At 34.7% G+C, this 20,455-nt stretch overlaps 3 protein-coding genes across 3 annotated transcripts; all 3 read right to left on the reverse strand.

Moving 5' to 3' along the window:
* Window positions 1–1,406: 1,406 nt before the first annotated feature.
* LOC145088374 (tetraspanin-6-like) lies at window positions 1,407–2,836 on the reverse strand. Its single transcript, XM_079026715.1, has 2 exons — window positions 2,232–2,836; window positions 1,407–1,826 (listed from the first exon to the last, which is right to left on the reverse strand). The coding sequence occupies exons 1-2, from the start codon at window positions 2,721–2,723 to the stop codon at window positions 1,509–1,511; spliced, it is 810 nt and encodes a 269-aa protein (XP_078882841.1). The 5' UTR covers window positions 2,724–2,836; the 3' UTR covers window positions 1,407–1,508.
* A 6,549-nt stretch (window positions 2,837–9,385) lies between these two features.
* Window positions 9,386–12,301, reverse strand: LOC145088375 (serine carboxypeptidase-like 27). Its single transcript, XM_079026716.1, has 9 exons — window positions 11,337–12,301; window positions 11,161–11,256; window positions 10,975–11,067; window positions 10,816–10,901; window positions 10,480–10,734; window positions 10,266–10,393; window positions 10,092–10,187; window positions 9,890–9,995; window positions 9,386–9,792 (listed from the first exon to the last, which is right to left on the reverse strand). Exons 1-9 carry the CDS (start codon window positions 11,695–11,697, stop codon window positions 9,637–9,639), a joined length of 1,377 nt encoding a protein of 458 aa, XP_078882842.1. The 5' UTR covers window positions 11,698–12,301; the 3' UTR covers window positions 9,386–9,636.
* Window positions 12,302–13,974: 1,673 nt separating this feature from the next.
* Window positions 13,975–15,448, reverse strand: LOC145090022 (uncharacterized). Its single transcript, XM_079028380.1, has 6 exons — window positions 15,377–15,448; window positions 15,267–15,290; window positions 15,041–15,221; window positions 14,414–14,961; window positions 14,101–14,328; window positions 13,975–14,001 (listed from the first exon to the last, which is right to left on the reverse strand). The coding sequence occupies exons 1-6, from the start codon at window positions 15,446–15,448 to the stop codon at window positions 13,975–13,977; spliced, it is 1,080 nt and encodes a 359-aa protein (XP_078884506.1).
* Between the last annotated feature and the right edge of the window lie 5,007 nt (window positions 15,449–20,455).

Below are 20,455 nucleotides of genomic sequence, written 5' to 3' on the forward strand. Positions count from 1 at the left end.
CAAATAATTTTAATGGATTTCATTTCCAAATCAGTCTAAATCTCTCAACACCCCCCCCCCCCCCCCCCCCCCCCACACACACACACCCCCACCCACCCACCCCAAAGTAAACAACCTAGTCCATGTAATATAGTGGAGATTATGAATATTGTTCATAAGAAAATTTTATGGCATAGATAATCCATAAGGAATTTTGCATGTTTTCTTTCCTATAGCCATTTCACTTAATGATCTCAACCTTTAAGTCCATATACAAATGACAATATACCATCGTCTTCTTATTGAAATCCTTAAAACTATATTATGTTTTAATAGAATTCTTGTCTTCCAAGAAAAATATACGTTTTCAAGAGTAACAACAATTAGGAGGCGATACACAACTTTTCCAACATGACAGTAACATAACACTTCCATTATGTATAAATCCATTATGTATAAAGTTTATACAATAAAGATATTCCTTTTGTTCAACAACAAAAACATGATCATCTTTATTAATAAAGTGTTACATTGTGTTTAGTTAATCGTGTATATAATATATTGTATTTTATAAAGTAAAATATTGGACTTATATAATAGAGCAAACCAAGACCAGACCGAGCCGAGTTGAACCGAATCGTGCCATCTATTTGGTACAGTCCCTAGTTTTTAAAAGAGTTTGATCGGTTTTTGACTGAACATTGAGTCTGGCTGGTTTGACTAAACATATCTTAAAAGAATGTGTTGATGACTAAATAATGTTTTATAGATCAATCAATGCCTATCTCTAAACACAAAGATGATTTACAATCAATCTACCTTTTTATAATTTCAAATAAATATTGAAACAAATGTGGTATTACACAAATGCTTTACTTTTATAATCGTATTATATTACTATCAAATTTTCAATTATCTAATATACATAATAATAATAATAATAAGTTTTAACATAATTAGTTGCTTTCCTTGAAATTGTTTTCTATCCGGACTTGAACTTTAGTATAATTAAACTAAAATAAATTGGAAAAAGAATCCAAGTTGTAAATTAATTTGATTAGTCTATTTAGCATTTGATATAAAAGTCACAAAGATAAAGAGAATGAGAGGCGAGGAGCCGAGGATATACTCGACTGAAATCCAGAAGACAATACAATAAAATGAATCAGTAATTTAACTTCTATGACTTTTTGTAATATTTAAATAATAAATTATATTATGATATTATTTGTCATATATATTTTATAATCCAAAGTTTACATTTTGTTTATCGGATTACATGGAAATCCAGTCCAAATCAGTATCGATCAAGATTGGCAGGTAAATTTGTAAATTTCAGTTGTTTCAGCTTTGAGTACTTTCTAAAAATGAACCAAACCCTCCTATATTTTGTACTTCAAATTTACTAGAATTATGTAACTTTAAAAAAAAAAAAATCAAAATCAAAATTTCTATAAATGTACACGAAATATCTTATAAATCTGACTATAGTTCTACCATAAAACAAAATGACAAAATTAGTTAGTAAACTATCTTCCACCAGAATAAAAATTCCACTTGGGTCGAACTTTATACATTCTATTAGAAGGGTAGCTATCGTCCCTCTTTGCATTCTGGAATGCACAACAACCGATACAGTAAATGCCAATCAGAAGCATCACCATAACGATGTTGAGAATCGAGAGTTTGTGCCAATCCCGGCGCACATCCTCTAACACCCCCGCCTTGCACGAGTCACATTCATAGCACAACACGCTTGGGTCGTTGCTCCATTTGTAGCAGTCCGGATCCTGTGTCATCATTGGCGCTTCATAGTTGCATGAAGTTAGTGGTTTGCAACACCCTGACTGCATACATTAATTTAACATACAACAAAATTAATCTAATCATCTAAGGTGTTGTTTTTTGCTTCATCAACTTAACATATGTACACGTACTTAATTAGGGGCTGTTTCTTCTTCTTCTTTTTTTTTTTTTGTGTTATGTCATAGAGGAAAAAAGAAGAAATGAAAATAGCTAGTGACTTAATTAATATAGTGATTCATGTTTTTGTTGACTTAATTAAGTGATTAAGTCATTATGTACAGATTAAATCAAAAAGAAACGACCGTGAATAGTTGTCCAGGTTAACCGTAAAACCAATCAAATTCATTAATTCAAAAAGAAATAACCTTTGGAATTATGAACAAGAATCGACTTTTTAGCAAGGAAATGGTCTATTTTACACAGGTGATTGATCATTAAAAAAGTACCTGAATCGGAGACATGTCTCGAGTCAAATAGTCAACAGGTGTCCACATAACAATCTTACTACAAGTCTTGGACCCCAAGATGCAACTTCTAATAGTCATCCAATAATCAGGATTTTCAATCCTTTTCCTCAACCAAGGTGAATAACTTTGCAAGTGGTACTCCTTATAATTCCTGCCGGGAACCTCCACTCCACCGCCAGGACCTGCCACCACAAACCCAAAAACCGTCACCGCCAATAAGGCGGTGATCAAGAACAACATCACCACCAAGTACACCCACAAAGCCCATACCACATGAAAACATGCACCTATGAAACCAGCCAGTGATATTAGCAAGATCACAAACCCTAACACCATAAGTGGCCTTTGAAGGAAGCTTTCACAGGTGGCGGTGCTTCTTGCCATCCATAAGCCGCCACCGATGATCGGAATGGAAACCAGGAGTGTCAGTAGGTTCAAGAAACCTATCAAGGTGTTGCTAAACCTCGACATTTTGCTTTCTTTGTTCTATATCTTGTCATCTCATTATTTCTATAGCTTTTACTGGTTTTATGGTTTTAAAAAAGGTACGTGAATTCCAATTTGTGTACATCTGGCTCCATTACTTTTCTTTGCACCAAGGGGGTATGGAGCAACTTTAATATACAAAATAAGAAAAATGATTAAATTGCACTTCTTAGCCATTAAGTAACACTCCATTTTCAAATGTGAAATGACATTCATACCCCACGACAAGGTTTTCAAACTATGGGTTCCGAATATACGTGGCGTGGACTGTGGAATGTGGATGCATATATCGGTTATTTGTTTGACCACTGTAGTTATGTTGGCTCACTTTTGTTAATCAATATACCTTTACAACACAAAAAGTAAAATTTGATCAATTTATAGCTATTAATTAACTTGTGTTTATATTCATAAATAGTTGAACGAAGAATAGGGTTTGGGGCAATTAATTTGGAACAAAATACAGTGACCAGTGAATAAATTTAATGTAGAGTACATGAAAAGAAGCCAAGAAGGTAGAATGAAGTGGGAATGCGAGTTTGAAGTCCAACACCTTAAGTAAAGCAAAGAATACGGTGAGGGGCAATTTGGAACAAAAGTAGTTCCTTTTGAATAGGCCCCGTTTTTTTATTATTTTAAGGGCTCCACTAGTGTTGCTTTATAAGAAAAAGAGTTAATATCACCATCAGGATAGTAAAATAACATATGGAAGCAAAATAATTTTGGCCCTTTCTCTTCTACCTACAAAAACCAATATCTAATGATACAAAAATAATATTCCAAAAATACTTGATTCCGTTTCAGAGATATAATAATTTGATTTTCCTTTTTGTATAGATAGAAATAGATATTTCTTACTCTTAAGCTTTAGGGATCTTGAAAAACTCATTTGTATGTATTCACGTGTATTGTCATGTTTTGGAAAAGACTGATGAAGAGACTATGACACATATTAAGACAAATGAGCAGGGACAGACATAATATTTCATAGTAGGAGTGCCACAAAATTTTTTATTAATGTTTCGATATTAGGAAAAAATCAAAAAAATTTGAAATTTTTTGCATTGCATCCGAAAAAACCACTAAAAGTACCATAGTAGATGTGCCCATGCAGATGAGCAATACCAGTTTGAGTTCTTCTTTGTCATGATTGGTTGTGTAGTAAGATTCGGTTTCATTGCGATATATATAGTGATACTTATTTTATAGACAAAATTGCAAAAATGGTCCCTGTGGTATGCATTTTTTTGGGGTTTCAGTCAAAACCTCGACTTTTTTGGATTCATGGTCCTTTTGACTTAGTTTGTACGCAAAATTTGTCTCTCTCTCTCTCTTTCTCTCTCTCTCTCTCTCTCTCTCTTCCCCATAATTGGGAATCGATCTCACCAGGTGCTGCTCCAGCTTCGTTTCTTCACCACTTCAACTAGCTCAAACCACATCACTTGCGAACACTCATAGAAGTTCAATCAATCAAAAACCCAATATGAAGAAATTACACTCAGCCTTCATATTCTACAAAAATTCCCTACATTTGAAGCTTTGAATACTTTAAATCCGGTCAAGGGTTTTTCATATGGACAACTTTGCCCTCTGTTACCCATATGCATTTACGCTCCATCTTCTTCCTCAACCAGTCGTTGAAACGAGACATCCACCATCACATTCTTCAGCCACCTCTCCCCCGCTCAAGCACTTCGTTCGTCGTTCCACCGACGTCGATGTTGTCGGATTTATCCTCCGTGTCGTCGTCTTCCTCGGGTGGGTTCTTTATTTTAACAGCAAGATGTTGGTTATCGATTGGGTTAATTTCACAAAATCAAAATCAATTTCTACTTTGCTGATTGCTATTGATTGATTGTCAATTTGTTCTCATTCTATTGATTTCTTCTAATTCTTCCAAATCGAGGGTTCGATCCTTGATAAACTGCCTTTTTCTCTGCTTTGAAGAACAAAGTGAATGTTCATAGAGTGTTTGCTCTTCGTGAAGCATTCATGTTGTTCGATTTTGAGGATGAGAGTATATAGGACTTGAAATTAATGCTCATCGGATGCTTAATATCCCCATTGTATTTGAAAATGGGTCAAGAAAGATGATTTTTAACATTTTTATTTAGGTTATCTAGACAACTTGTGAAGGAATCACTAGCAATGATTAGGTCTCAAATTCCTTTCTGGAGGAAGTCGATGTTGGAGGCATATGTTGACATCGTTTTTAGGGCTTGGAAGGCTGCAAATAGGGAGACAAGAGAGGAGATAAGTTGGAGGCATATGCAAGCATTGGTTGATAGCTCAACTCATGAGCAAGGTTATTAAGATAAGTTTTGCTTCGTGATTGAAATTGGATTGCACATGGTCTTCTAGTAGATACTTCAAAGTGAAGTTGATAGTGGGCATGGTGTTTATTTTTGAACTTAGGCAGCTAAGAAATCTTTATGCAGATGTTTTATGTAAACAGAAGCACTATTACATCTCCTTGTATATGAATGTGAAAACTGATTTGTATATGAAGAGGAGGGATAACATCATAACGTCATATGGGTCTGTGTGCTTTTGAGTGTGAGAGAGAGAGAGAGAGAGAGAGAGAGAGAGATCTTTTATTTTTTCATTATTAAAATAAATAAAAAGGTATTACTTTTTTAAAAAAATATATTTTTAGGTGCAAAAATGGTCCTTTAGAAGTGAAAAGACAAATATACCCTCATGTGAGATGCACATGAGGAGGTTAACAGCAAAAACTTAACGGCAGTTAAGTCGGGGGGGACCAATTTTACGTACAAACTAGGCCAAAAGGACCATGAATCCAAAAAAGTCGAGGTTTGGACTGAAACCCAAAAAACTGCATACCACAGGGACCATTTTTGCAATTTTGTCTATTTTATATTCATGTTTTTTGTAACATCTCTCATTGTAGATTCGTATGTTTCATAGAGCTTGCGACATTGTCACACATATCCACATCAAGACCGGAACCGGAACCCAATGGACCCAAACTCGGATTACCCGGAACCTAGATAAAGTCATTTTTTAAACCCAGAACTGGTTCCAATGGTTCCGGTTCCGGTCCGATTCTAGTTTTCTGATTTTAAATCTCATCCGTAGGATGAATGACACACATACCTTCACTAGTATGATCTACCAAAATTTCTAAATAGCATGTCTACAAACTCACGACGAAAAACCTCTACTGAATATGATGACAACCTTTTCAATATTATATGAATCGAATTATAGACACAATTTCATAATAGAAAAACTCATGTCATTTTTAAAAAATTGTTTTAATTAAGCATATAAGGAATTTTTTTTTTTGGCAAAGATGGTAATTATGTAATTTTAATTTTTCGCATATGTATTTTTGTATTTCATGTTGGGATTATAATTTGGTTTATCTATTTTGTAAAATATGTTTATTAAATGTAAAATATTTTTATCAAATTTTATATTTAACATAAGTAAATTATTAATTTGAAATATAATAATTGGTGTTAATATTTATTATGTCTTTAAATAGAATACGACATAACTCTAAATTATATTTATTTAATAAAAAAAATTGTTTGGATTGATTGCTAATGTATGTCAAAAATTGAATTTATTTAGTTTTAGTTTTGTAGATAATAACAAAAATAAAATAGCTTTTTAAAACACATTGGGTTTTGGTTTAATAATGAATGAGAATAGTTTAATAGTACTTCTGTATTATAACACTTCTATATTACGGATCTTAATTCACAAAGAAATTTGTTACTGGTTTTTGGGTCGGATTCTATCAATTTATCTCTTGGATTCATAATTGTTTGAAATCGGGTAGAGCATCGGTGATTATTAATGGAAGTCCGACAAATTAATTCTCTATGGCGAAACGAGTGAGACAAGGCGACCCGGTTTCCCCCTTCCTATTCATCATCACGATGGAAGGGTTGAATATGGCGATGAAGACATCGGTTGATAAAGGAGTTTTTGACGGAATAAAATTCCCAAATTCTAACATTTGTTTATCTCATCTATTTTACACAGATGATGCTTTATTCGTTGGAGAATGGTCGAGACGCAACATTACTAACTTAGCGAGGATCTTGAGATGTTTTTATGTTTCGTCCGGGTTGAAAGTTAACTTTAGCAAGTCTAAAGTGTTTGGTGTCGGAGCATCTCCTAGCGAAATATCGAACTAGTCTGCTCCTCTTGGTTACGAACCGTCATCTCTCCCATTTCACTTACCTGGGTATTCTTGTGGAAGAAAACATGAACTTGAAGAATGCTTGGAGGCCGATTATTGAAAAGTTTCATTCCAAGCTCTCGTTGTGGAAAGCAAAAACGCTTAGCTTCAGTGGTAGATTAACCCTAACAAAGGCGCTTCTTGGTAATCTTCCTACCTTTTTATATCCATCTTTGCCGTTCCAAATGGTGTCATTGAGACCCTTGAGAAAATTAGAAGGAGATTTATATGGAGCACTAAATTGGAAAAGAAAAGTATTATTTGGGTTGCATGGGAAACACTTATAGCCCCACAAAGGGTGGGTGACATTGGGCTTGGATCTATAAAAAGTCAAAACATTTCTCTATAAGCTAAGTGGATGTGGCAATTGAAAAATGAAAACTCTACACTATGGGCGAAAGTCATTCGATGCATTTACGGCTTAGATGGAAGACATTTGTCTATTTTTGCCGATAGATCTAGAACGGGTGTTTAGAAGAATATAGTCAAAATCAGGCATGTATTAAAGAATCTCAATATCCATCCCAAAGAAATTGTGTATTGGAAACCAACTGAAGGTTATTGGGTTTCCAACTTCGTGATTGACAATCGTGAACAGATTGAATTGGCGAGTCACATAGTCTGCGATGGACCGTTTGAATGGTGCAAAGTGATACCGTCTAAGATCTTATGCTTAATTTGGAGAGCGAAGCTTTGTAGAATCTCATCATCAATTTCGTTAAAATTAAGGGGAGTCCCAGTTCCATGGATAAGGGTGAGCAAAAACCGCACCGCAACTAAAATTAACCGCATAAACCGCAACCGCAATTAAAACCGATGGTGAGGTTTTCTGTTTGTCAAAAACCGCAAATTTGTGGTGCGGTGCGGTTATTAGTTTTCAAAAACCGCAAAAAAACTGCACCACACCGCATATATTATAAACAATTTTTTTAATTAATTATTAATATATTAAATATTAAAAATAACACAAGTTTCATAGATGAAAGATGGATAAAATACTAGAAAACCAAAGTATTGGGGGTTTGTTATGTTTAACTTTGAAAAATAGTGAAATTAGACAATTTTAAGATATCTCTTGTTAATTACTATTGATTTGACGTTTTTAAAATAATAGTTGTTTGTGATTTAAGTTAATTGTCTTATACTTTATGGTTTTTTTTTTATTATTATTACAAGTAATATGTTTGAACTCTTAAAACCGTTTAAGCTCTAAACTGTGGTTAAAAACCACACAAAATAACCGCACCAAATTCATGCGGTTAATAACCGCAACACAGAAAAAACAAAACCGCACCGTAAAAATAACCATCTAACCGCACTGCAAAAATAACCGCACCATGCGCTTTTGAAAATTGATTAACCGCATTTGCGGTTAGTGGTGAGGTTTTAGCTAATAATCGCACCGAACCGCACCGCGCTCACCCCTACCATGGATTATGTGTGGTTCATGTAACTTGAAGGAGGAGACGAGCGATCACATTCTACTCTTATGACCATTGGTGAAAGCTGTCATAGACTCGATTTTATCTTGGTGTGAAATCTCAACAATGGATTTGATTGGTGAAGGATATGTTACTTTTCAAAAACATTCCCTTTGTACCGGCGAATACCGTGGAGAGGATAAAATCAATAACTTTCATTTGGTGTAAACATAAAGGATCATTTAAGAACATGGACCGGAGAGTTTGGAATCTCGATCTTTTTCTTTGTTTGTAATTTTCTTATTTTCTCCTTTAGTGTACTTCTTCCCTTGCATCCTTTTGATATGAGGTGTTATTTAATTTTATATATTTGGCGGTTCAAAAAAAAAACGTTTAATTTGTTTCAATATTAATGAAAATTTTAAATTGTTTAATGGGAAATTGATTATTTGATTAAAATATTGTGTCGATATCATTAAATAATAAACAAGTTTCACAATTATTCCACATAAAACTATAGACTTGTTTAAAACAGTTATCCCAAAACAAATATCCATAAATGTATGCAAGCAACCAAAACTTTGAGTAGTTGAGACCGTTGAGTCATTGAGTGATTAAGCCTCTTAAGAGATTTCGAGGTTTTCATAAAATTTAGGTAAAAAACAAAAACGAAACTTCTAAGTACTGTGAAACCTTTGAATTTGAGTGATCTAGGTCGAAAAAAAATCTGAAATTTGTTATTTAGTGATAGTTACCCGAAATTGTAAACCAGATGATGGGTTCCAATAAAAAAAAAAACACAAAGGGTATCCACAGCTTTTGAATGAAAATGAAAGTTAGGTGGCTAGTGGCCACTTATAAAAAGAGTTTGAACAGCCTACGTACAATAATTATGAAACGTAATTATTATTTAATGCTATTGAATGCTCATTTAATGATATTGAATAGTCATTCAACGGCTGCATGATTTGTTTTTTTTTCTTTACCAAATATGAAAGTCAACAATGAGATAACCATAACGTAAAATCCGTATATATATATTATATATATAGTTTAAGTTTATATATGAAAATTACAATTACAAAGCTCAAAATTACGTATAAGAAATCAACAATAATCAATGTTCTCTTTGGTTCGCCACATCTAACAATGATTAATTATGGAGCTTAAAAAGAAATGCTAATCAATCAGAAGCAAGAATGAAGAACCCCACGCCACAAAATAACAACATTTTACTTATTAGCCAACCAGTAAATCAAACCTAGATGGAGTTTAAGCTTCTCTGCATTGGCTTATTTTCCAAAAATGACCTCACTAATATAAAAGCTTGCCTAGGCCTATGCAATGGCACTTCATGTCCTGCACCTGTCACTGTCACAAATGTCAGCCCTTCGTATATTTGGCTCCACCCCGCAACCTAAAACACCAAAAAAAAAACATTCACATTCTTATCAACAAAACCACATAATATGCAAATTTTAAATTTAAAAAAAAAATAATTTTTAACTTGTTACCTTTCCATTATCATACCACGGATACCAATTAGCAATGGTTGAAAGATTTAACGCATCAAGTGAATATCTTGTTGCAGTGATGGGCACCACTGAATCCGTATCACCACTGTAAATGAAAACCACAATTTTATATTATTTTTAATTTGATACAGATGTTATGTTATTAACTTTGGGAAAAGTGCACAAGTTATTGTACTTTTACCTGAACACCCATACACGTAAACCAGCAGCTATGAGTTCCTTGTAGATGGGAAGCATTGAAAGTGGAGAATCTCCCCAATATGATCCAACAATATCACTGTAATTAACGAATAATCATAAATTACAGGAAATAGCAACCTGCTTTACTATTTTTATCAATATAATAACAATCTACCTGCATGTTTTCCATGGATATGAAACTTTAGTGATGTTGGCATGAAAGGCCTTTTGAACTTCAGGAAGATTGAAGTACTCATTTGAATATTTCTCAGTGCATGGATCATATGCTCCACGAATCCATGGCTGTTTCATTGATGGAGATGAATGTACTTCATTACTTAAGAGTTCAATGGGTCATTATACGGAAAATTAGGTATAAATTAACTTACGTAACGTCCTCTTCGTTTTAATGATGAAGAGTAATTGCAGGGCTTTGTATAAATGCTATACGGATCGATGTTTCCTTGCTCTGATTCGGCAGTATTTAGAGCCCTAATGCAGGCGATTGGTGGATGCTCAGAGGACCCTCCTTCACATGTTGTTTGTAGAGACTTATAAGTTGAATCTGAAATCAAACCGTGGGTCCACCAGTACTCGAATGTACCAACGTAATCATTGTAATCGTCTGTAACAGCGTTTCCGACCTACGAAGAAAGATCAGAAACTGGAAATTAGGGAAGATTTTGGTATAATCATTGGTTTTGATGATTGTGTTTGGTTTATACCATGAAACCCTTGAAGTTGATGATTGGATTCTTCACTCCTTTGTTTCTTTCGTAAATGATTTGAGACAATTGAGGAACATAATGACCTGAAATTAGATGAACGAAGGTGATTTACAACATTTTAGCAGATGGAAATGCTGTAAGAGAGAGGATGCGAACCTGCGTAACTTTCTCCGGTGATGTAAAAATCACGGTGCTTGTATTGAGGGAATCTTTCGAACCAATTGAGAAGGAAAGCATACGAATCTTCAGCTAAAAATTTACAACCAACATCAAAAGAAAAGTCAAAATTGAAGAACTCGAAAAGGGGGAAACTTTTTGGAAAAGATTCGATTGGATTTTTACCTGTTCTTGCATCACCAGCTGTGTACAAATCTGATGTGGTGTTGGAATATGAATAGCCAACTCCTGCTGGCGATTCGAGAAATAGCAAATTTGCCACTGACAGATTAAAGAATCACACAGTTAGTAACAGAATTGGTGAAATTAAGACGAAAAGGTGTTCGTGTTCGTGTTCATACACTTGTTCCAAGAATATGGGTTGATGAAAAGGGTCTTCCCGTCGGAATTTATATGTAAAGGACCAATCTCTTCAGCAGCACCATAAGCTACTGAAGAACAACCAGGCCCACCATTGAGCCATAACAAGAGTGGTCTTGATTTTGGATCACGATTTGTAGGTGACTCGGTCAACCAATAAAACAATGCCCTCCCAGATTGTTGATTCACAGTCACATAACCAGAGTACTGAGAAAAATCAACATTTGGTGGTTGCCCAGGTAGCTCATCAATCTTATCTTTCTCTTGATCCAACAAATAATCACAAGTTCCAAGAACGATAAATGAGAGATAAAGCACAAGGAGAAACGATGAATTACCCATGATTCTAATGGGATCTTGGAATAACACTGATCCCAAAAGTATCTATATCAGTTATGTAAAGAATAAGATGATTAGACACATATGCACCTATGGGCTATGGGTAGATAGATCATATATGATAAAAAACCAAGAGAAAATAAATACCCAACAACCCAAGTGCTAAAAGGTACTAATCATACTATTATGCTTTTATGGTAAGTTTATGTTGAGTTTACTATACAAATGGAGACAAACTCACAAAACACATGAGCGAAGATAACCAAGTCAGTTGAAAATGACCCACAAAAGAATGATAACAATAAATCAAACAAGGCCACTTAGCTTGATAAAATGAAAAAGTTATTCAATGGTTGGAATTCACATATGCTAAAGAAAAAGAATAGTATGTAGAAAGATAGCGACTGGGCAGACAGAGAAAGAGAGAGAGGAAGACAAAGATGTTGGCATCAACGCAAATTTTCTTGCTTTTATTCACAAAGAGTAGTAGTAGTAGTAGAGTGCAAGTTGGGAGATAGTTGTAATTTGTAAATGGCAATCTTCCATGATTTTAACCTTGTTTTGAGGAATGACATGAGTTGGATTGATTTTATTTAATTTGGGGAAAAAATCAATTGGTGTATGCAGATTGCAGAATGCTATTGCTAGTTGTATATTGGGTACAGTTTCATTGGGGCATTTGACCGAACAGTTAATAGGCGCACATGGGTGAAGAAGCTGACAATGTTGAAAGAGCATAAAGAAAAAGATTTAAAATACACGAAAAAGGTTGGCGACTTTATTATGGATCTGATTTGCAGGAAGAAAGATAAGATTAATATAAACTCTTGCTAAAATTGTAATCAAAGGAAGAAGATTGATGGCATACGCCATGACCATTTATTATCTCCATACAGATTATCATCTGCTAATTATTATATTCTCTTCAAGATCTTCATATGATTTATACAGCATGGGTTTAAATGTAAAAGTAAAACAGTAAATCAAGTGTTGTTTTTGGAGAAACAACCATAGTTTGTAATTAAAGTGGAAATACAGGTGAAACTGGTAGTCACTTGAGGTCCATAAGAACCAACACCAGCATGAGATAATTTCTTCGACGGAGTCAACAAGTCGAAATGAATTCAAATTTTGATGACATAATCCAATGAACTGCATCAATTTATCGATGAGTAAATGAATACACATCAGCTGTGCTTTGTAAAGTTACCAGAGTTAGATCGCTATGGCCTATGAATATGATTTCTTTTTTTTTTAATAAGGTTTGTGAATTACTTATGATATAAGTTAAAAAATTGTATAAAAAATTACCATTGAACTTTGTGTACATATATTGTCAACCAATTATAGTCTTCGTATACGAATTATCATTAACCTTCACTTTTTGTTCAAAAAATAAAATTACATCGCCAACAACAACGTAGCATGTCATGTGGCTGCTAATCTGAATTTTACTATTTATTATGTACATATTATACCATTAAACTTTTTTTGGTCCAAATTTAACCAATAAACTTTTTTATACACATTTACCATTAATCTTATATAATTTATTCAAAAAAATATCATTTCAAAAAATACATATCATACTATATTATAAAGGAAATATTTTCCTTTCATCATATTCATTTGAAACTCTCATTCAGTTTTTCTTTCACAAAATTCATTTGAAATTTCCATTACTTTTCAATTTCTTTCTAATAATGATAATAAATTAGTTAGTAAGGTTAAATAAATATTAAACCTAAACTGTAATTAGATATAAACTAAATTTCAATATTAAAATAATATATTTACTTCTACTTATAAAGATGTGTTTTTTAACTTTTAACATAGAAAAAACATCATAAATGGTCCCTGTGTTTTCCCAGATTCTGAAGTTTAGTCCCTGTGGTTTAAAAATCTCATAGATGGTCACTGTGCTTTAAAAACTTTTGACAGATTCTGAAGTTCAGGGGGTTTTGGATTGTGATGGAATGAGTATTTTTGGTTTCGTTTTGTTGTATGAAGTGTAACACATTAAGTTAATGGAAATGATGATTATGTATTTTGTTATAAATCAGTGGTGTTGATGTGCATTTTCGTATGATACATTGTTATAACTGCATCTTGCAAATGGTTAGGAATGGTATTTCAAATCTACATTGTTATACATGCATCTTTTTGAGAAAGGTTTGGAGAGGGTAATTCATAAGCAAAATGTTGATAAAATCATTACAAGTATGTGTTTAACCCATACAAACATGAGACTTACTTTCAACATACTTTAGATGGAAGGTCTTAACCCATACAAACATTACAAAATACCTAATTACCATAATTTAAACAACCAAACCACAATTTAAGTTTCAAAAGACCTAACTACCCAACATCCAACTAACTACTTAATAGAATTTCATAAATTACCCTTTCCCTTTCCTTGTGTCTTCCCCTTTGTCTGTGTCTTCCTTTTTCTCGGTGTCTTCCCCTTTGATCCAACTTCACCAATGCCTCCCCGCCCTTTACATGTTCTAGAATTGTGCCTCCTGTTATGACACTTTGAACAAGTGACTGCAAGAAAAATTTCCTGCTCAATTTAGTTGTTTGGCTGTTGGGCTCATCAAAACCTCTCCTCTTCTTTTTTGGCCTCCCAACCTACACATATGCATTTATTATATTTAAAACATTAACATACATGCTGGCATTAAAAGTACATATCTAGTCTAGTTGACATAACAACCTGTGTGTGATGTTTTGGTGGAGTTAAAGTGAATGGACAATCACTTTTTGGCCACATTGAACGACCATTTATTGGATCAATTTTGTTCAGATACATGGCTCTCCATGTTGATAACTTATAGCAAGGATGGATCCAATCCTCAACATTAGGGGCATCTTCTCCATTTTCATTTTTGTTCCATATAGCAGAAACAGCATGCGTACATGGAAAACCTGTAATCTCCCAGAACCTACAACTGCAACTTCTTTCATTTAGGTTCACTACATACTGATCCTGCCATGTGCTTGCAACTTGGTACTTTCCTGCCCTATTATACTTAGCTACATACATTGCTGCTTGGGTCTTAATCTCCTCTAAAATTATAGTTGCAGTAGTACTTAGTTCCCCTTGACACTTATCTATTTCCTTTTGCACAACACACAATCTCTTCATGAGATACTCTCTAATAAACTCTAAGCAGGTGATAATTGGTTTATCCCTACCTTCCTCTATCTTAGCATTGAATACCTCACAAAGATTATTCAACAAACAATCAGTGTGTGCCCTACCTGTGAAAAACATATTCAAAAAGAGAAATTACAAATTTTATATTAAAACATAAAACTCAACAACTTCTAAATGACATACCACTGAAGTGAGATTTAGACCATGTCTCTGCAGGAATCTTACACATCCAAGCATGAGCTTCATCATTCATTTTCTTCAACTCATCCATTGCATATTTAAAGTGATTTAATGTTGTTTCTCTACCACATTCCCAAACCAAGTCACTCAACTCTTTTCCTTTCCATTGTTTCTTCAAATTCTCCTAATTATGCCTCAAACAAAACCTATGTTCTGCATTGGGGAATACCTTTGCAACTGTTGATATTATCCCCTTAAAAAATGCAAATACAGTTAGTTTCATTTATAAAAATAGAAAGTAAGCTACACTATCATGAGAAATAATTAGGTAAAACATACCTTTTGTCTATCAGAAATGAAGGTAAAATTTGAATTTGCTCCCGATTCCAAGTCTTCTCCTAACAGCTCCATGAACCAGGTCCAAGAACTAGTTGTCTAAGCCTCTACCACTGCATATGTTACAGGGTATATTCCATTATTTGAGTCTACCCACAGCAGTTAGTACCTGCCCAGGATATGGGCCTTTCAAGAATGTACCATCAACTCCCAGGAAATCCATTAACCCAGCTTTGAATCCCAACTTCAATGCACCTAGACATACATATATTCTTCTAAAAGTTCTTGTAGTAGTCGACAAGCATGGTTTAGGATACACATCTATCCTAACAGTTGAACCAGGATTAGTGTTCAGCAGTTCCAAAGCATAATCCCTCAGATACCCATATTGAAGTTAGTAGTTCCTACTAATCACACGTTCAACCATTTGCTTTGCCCTACCAACCTTTTGAACTGACATATCAAGCTCCAGCTTCTTACACAACTCCTCGTGTAAAGCTTTGATTGGAATTTTAGGGTTACTCTGAATTTGTGGAACAATTAAGTTTGCTAAATATTTGGAAGTACAAGCTTTAACTGATCTTGTCTGCAAACATTTATGGACATCATGTACTGTTTTCACCAACCAATCCTTATTCTCATATGGCCTCGAGATTTTGACTGCCCAAGGACATTTTCCTTTTTTACTAATCACATTTTTGCCCTTGCACTTTACCTTACTTCTAGTTGATGGCCCACCACATTCAACTATTTCAGTAGATCGTCCCTTGCACTTTACCTTACTTCTAGTTGATGGCCCACCACATTGAACTGTTTCACTAGATTGGCCCACAACACCTCCACATTTGACCCTTATCCTGATTTTATCATTTTTTGCTAAGTATAGGGACCTCCTTGTATTTACAGCATGTGCATGCATGTAGTCCACAACTTCCTTCATTGTTTTGAAACACTGCCCCACCTTATATGGTTTTGAATGGATCTCCCCACGTAAGTGTAGCACCTGGTTCCTGGTACGTAAAATTTATCTAAGTATTTTTCATTTTAGCCTTGGACTCGGTGAGTTGAAGGCCCGACTCGTCGAGTAGAGACGGGTTTGGGGGCACGTTTAAGTTGGCGACTCGGCAAGTCCCCGCTGTCTGGTGAAACCCTAAATTCCAAGGGTTTGCACCCTATTTAAACCAACCTTATGCGCCCCAACCTCGCCCCCTTCACCCTCAGAGCTCCCAACATCGTTCAAACCCTTATTCCTTGTGAGATTGAAGTGCTTTGGTGTGTTTCTTGAAGATTTTGAGAAGAAAGAAGAGTAGATCAAGAAGAGAAGAAGGAGGCCAGGCATCCTTGTGCTATCTCAGTGATTTCCTTGAGGTATAACTCGGTTTTCCCCTATTTTTCATGCTTATAGTCCCTTATAGCTCCATGGAAGTCCTTCTTGAGCCTTTCCCCAAACTTAATTGTGTATTAGGGTTTGTAATAAGTTGTTTAGCCTCTTGATCTAGGCATGATTGAGCTCCAGGAGCTTGGATCTACTGCCTTTATGGAGCCATATTGCATGAAAGCCCTAGATCTACTCTTTTGGTGCATTTTGAGCCCTAAAACCTTCATTGGTGATTATTTACACGTAAAGTTGGAAACTTTACGTGTTATTCATGCCCTAGAAACCCAGATCTATGAATGGCATGAGCTGGATTCAAGCAAAATCGAGTATATAGTATTTTCATGTGACAGACTCGGCGAGTCGTTCATCAGACTCAGCGAGTCGAGTCGCGAGTCCCCAAGTTTTCCCCTTTTTCGTGGTTGTGGGGTGGAGTAGTGAGTCATGGGGTGTGACTCAGTGAGTCGGAAGCCAGACTCACCCATGAAGCAACTCGGCGAGTTCAAGGCAATCTTCTTGCCTCAAGAACAGACTCGGCGAGTTGTTCATACAACTCGACGAGTCGCAACATAGAGTGTTCTTCGGATGAAGACGAACTCGGCGAGTTGTTCATACAACTCGGCGAGTAGGATGAAGGACTATTAGCCTTTGGTTTAGAAGGAAAACTCTTCGATTCAATGCCTAACTCGACGAGTAGAGACTGGTTGATGTTCAGATTAAGGGATAGGGACTCGGCGAGTTGGGTCAACTGGCAGTGGACTTTGACTCTGACTCTTGGTTTGGTTAGAGGGTAAATGGTTGTTTTACCCTGAGGTCGGTTAGCAGTATTTGACTAAGTGTTTTGTGGGAACTATAGTCGGAGGATTTCCGGAGCAGCAGCAGCAGAAGACAATCAATTCCCACACCGATCAGCAGCTACTTTGAGGTGAGTTACCTTCCAGTAGCGGTGGGTCTATGGCCACAATGTCGGCCCACCAGTAGGAGTTGTATGTTAGATGATTGTCGTTTTGATATCATCTAGGTTTGCTACTAATATGTTATATGCTGGCATGATATGTATATGTGATAGTAGTAGAGTTCGGTTGTTAGGACCGAAGGGTAGGTCAGACACCCTAGATATGTCTGACAGTATGTGATGATGTGTTTATATGCTGGCATGATATGTTATATGTGATAGTGGTAGTAGGAGGGGAATAGTCCCCAAGTTTCGGCCGTTAGGACCGAAGGGTAGATCGGACACCCCAGATATGTCTGATAATATGTTATGTTATGATATATATGATAGTAGCAGTAGGGGTGAAATATTCCCCGAGGATCGGTTGTTAGGACCGATGGGTAGTCAGCACCCCAGAACGGCTTGACACGGGTAGGTCAGCACCCTAGAATGGCTCGACACGGGTAGGTCGGCATCCCAGAATGGCCATACCGGGTAGGTCGGGCACCCCAGAATTTCCCGGCAGTATGTATGATATGTGATTGTCTGGTATGTGTTACGACGGGGGAACTCACTAAGCTTCGTGCTTATAGTTTTCAGTTTTGGTTTCAGGTACCTCTTCTTCGAAGGGGAAGGAGCTGGCGCGGTAGCGGTACATCACACACATGCTTTGTATTCCGCATTATGAGATCTTCCTGGGAATTGTACTCTGACACTTTTATGTTTTATAAAAAAATGTTTTCCAGACATGCAACATCTTTGTGAAATGATATGATCGTTGAACGTTTTATTCCTAAATGTTTTGCTAAGTATATGTTTTAAAAATGAAATTTTTGGCTCATATTTTTGGGATGTTACAAACTCACTAAGCTTTGTGCTTACAGCTTTGGTTTTGGTTTCAGGTACCTCTTCGTCGAAGGGGAAAGAGCCGGTGGTGTAGTAGCGCATCACACACACATGGTTTCCGCACTGAATTTTTGGGATTGTACTATAATTTTCATTACTTTGATGTCATGGTTTGAGACACAACATTATGATTTTGTAAGGTGTTGTTTTATCGACAAAGTTTTGGTAAAATGTTGATTAAACTTATTAATTCAAAATATAAATTTTTCGGGCTTAAATTTTGGGACGTTACAAAGGGTCACAAAGACAGCTAGCATCCTACATAACACAATCCATTGGGTCGGCATTGGTGCATTCGACCCACTAATACAGTGAGAAGACTCACCTGAAATACTCAACAGAAGCGTAACAGCTACTTCAGCATCAGAACATCCAACTCAAGCTTCCTAAAGCCAAACTGAAACCAACCCTTAGTCAAATACTCAATTCTACCTAACTTTGACCAAAAGTCAAACCAGTCAAAAAGTCAATGATATATATATATATATATATATATATATATATATATATATATATATATATATATATATATATATATATATATGGGTAAAGTGAATATGTGGCTGTCATGTATATATCATTAGGTATAGAACTTCCAATACTACGTCGTTTTGACGATTTAAATACAAATATTTAATTTTAAATGTAATATATTTCCCATTCTATCGGTTATCTCCAATTCTATCGATTTTCCTCAATAATTTATTAATATGATTACTCTTACATTGACTTTGCAGCTTTATCATAATCTTTTTTTCAATTCCATCTTAAACTGACATAACAATTTTGTGTTCATAAATATTGACACTGTATAAATAAGAAAAAGAAAGAAACATATATTAATCAACATGACGATGGAAATTACTGTACCAATTGTCGACAGGAAAGATATGCGGTATCTTTTATTAAAGGGAATCGACCAAAATTAACCTGCTTGAGAAATTTGACGTAAATTATGGAAATTATAATACGCATCAAATTTAAAAACGTTTTAAACCAAATTTTAGTTAAAACTATGTAGTTTTAGTAGGTTCTATATGTAATCTTACATATAACACAACCACATATTCACTAACCCCTATATATATAGGGTGAGGTTCAATAGAGAACCATAATTAACCAAGGAACCAATCTTTTTTTCAACTTTTAGAACTTATTTTTTATCAAAAAAAACTAAAAATACAAAAATTCATAACTTTTTATCCTTTTTCCAATGATATAAAATTCGAATTTTTTTACGTCAAATTCACAATGTGAATCTTCGAAGATTCACACGGTGAATCCGAAAAATATTTTTCACATTCACAATGTTAGTATATGAATTTAGATATTTTTTTCAATAAATAATAAGCTCTAGAAATTGAAAAAAAAAATTGGTTCCTTGAAGAACCCATAATTATGGTTCTCTATTGAACTTTTCTATATATATATATATATATATATATATATATATATATATATATATATATATATATATATATATATATATATATATATATATATATATATATATGAGTGCTCATGCGAAAATGCAAATAATTTGCGAAAACAAAGAAAACCTATGAGATTGTGTCACCTGAACCTTATATTTTGGACAAGAATTCATTCAAACTTTGAACTACATGATGATAATCGATGATACATGAGAAATTGTTTCATATCAGCAAAACATGTTTATTTGACATTTTTATTATGAAAACTTGAATTTAAAAGTGGTTAAGGACGTGAAAAAAAAAAAGCGGTTGTTAGAACCACCTTTAAATCTATATTACCATAACATCTTCTAATGTGAAATTATTATCTTTAATTTATTACTGATAAATTTAATTTCTAAAGTACATGTTTTTTATTTTTATAAGATAAAATC

This window comes from Lactuca serriola, chromosome 2 (genome assembly GCF_051521515.1).
Source record: "Lactuca serriola cultivar US96UC23 chromosome 2, Lser_US96UC23_V15, whole genome shotgun sequence".
Lineage (NCBI taxonomy): Eukaryota > Viridiplantae > Streptophyta > Magnoliopsida > Asterales > Asteraceae > Lactuca > Lactuca serriola.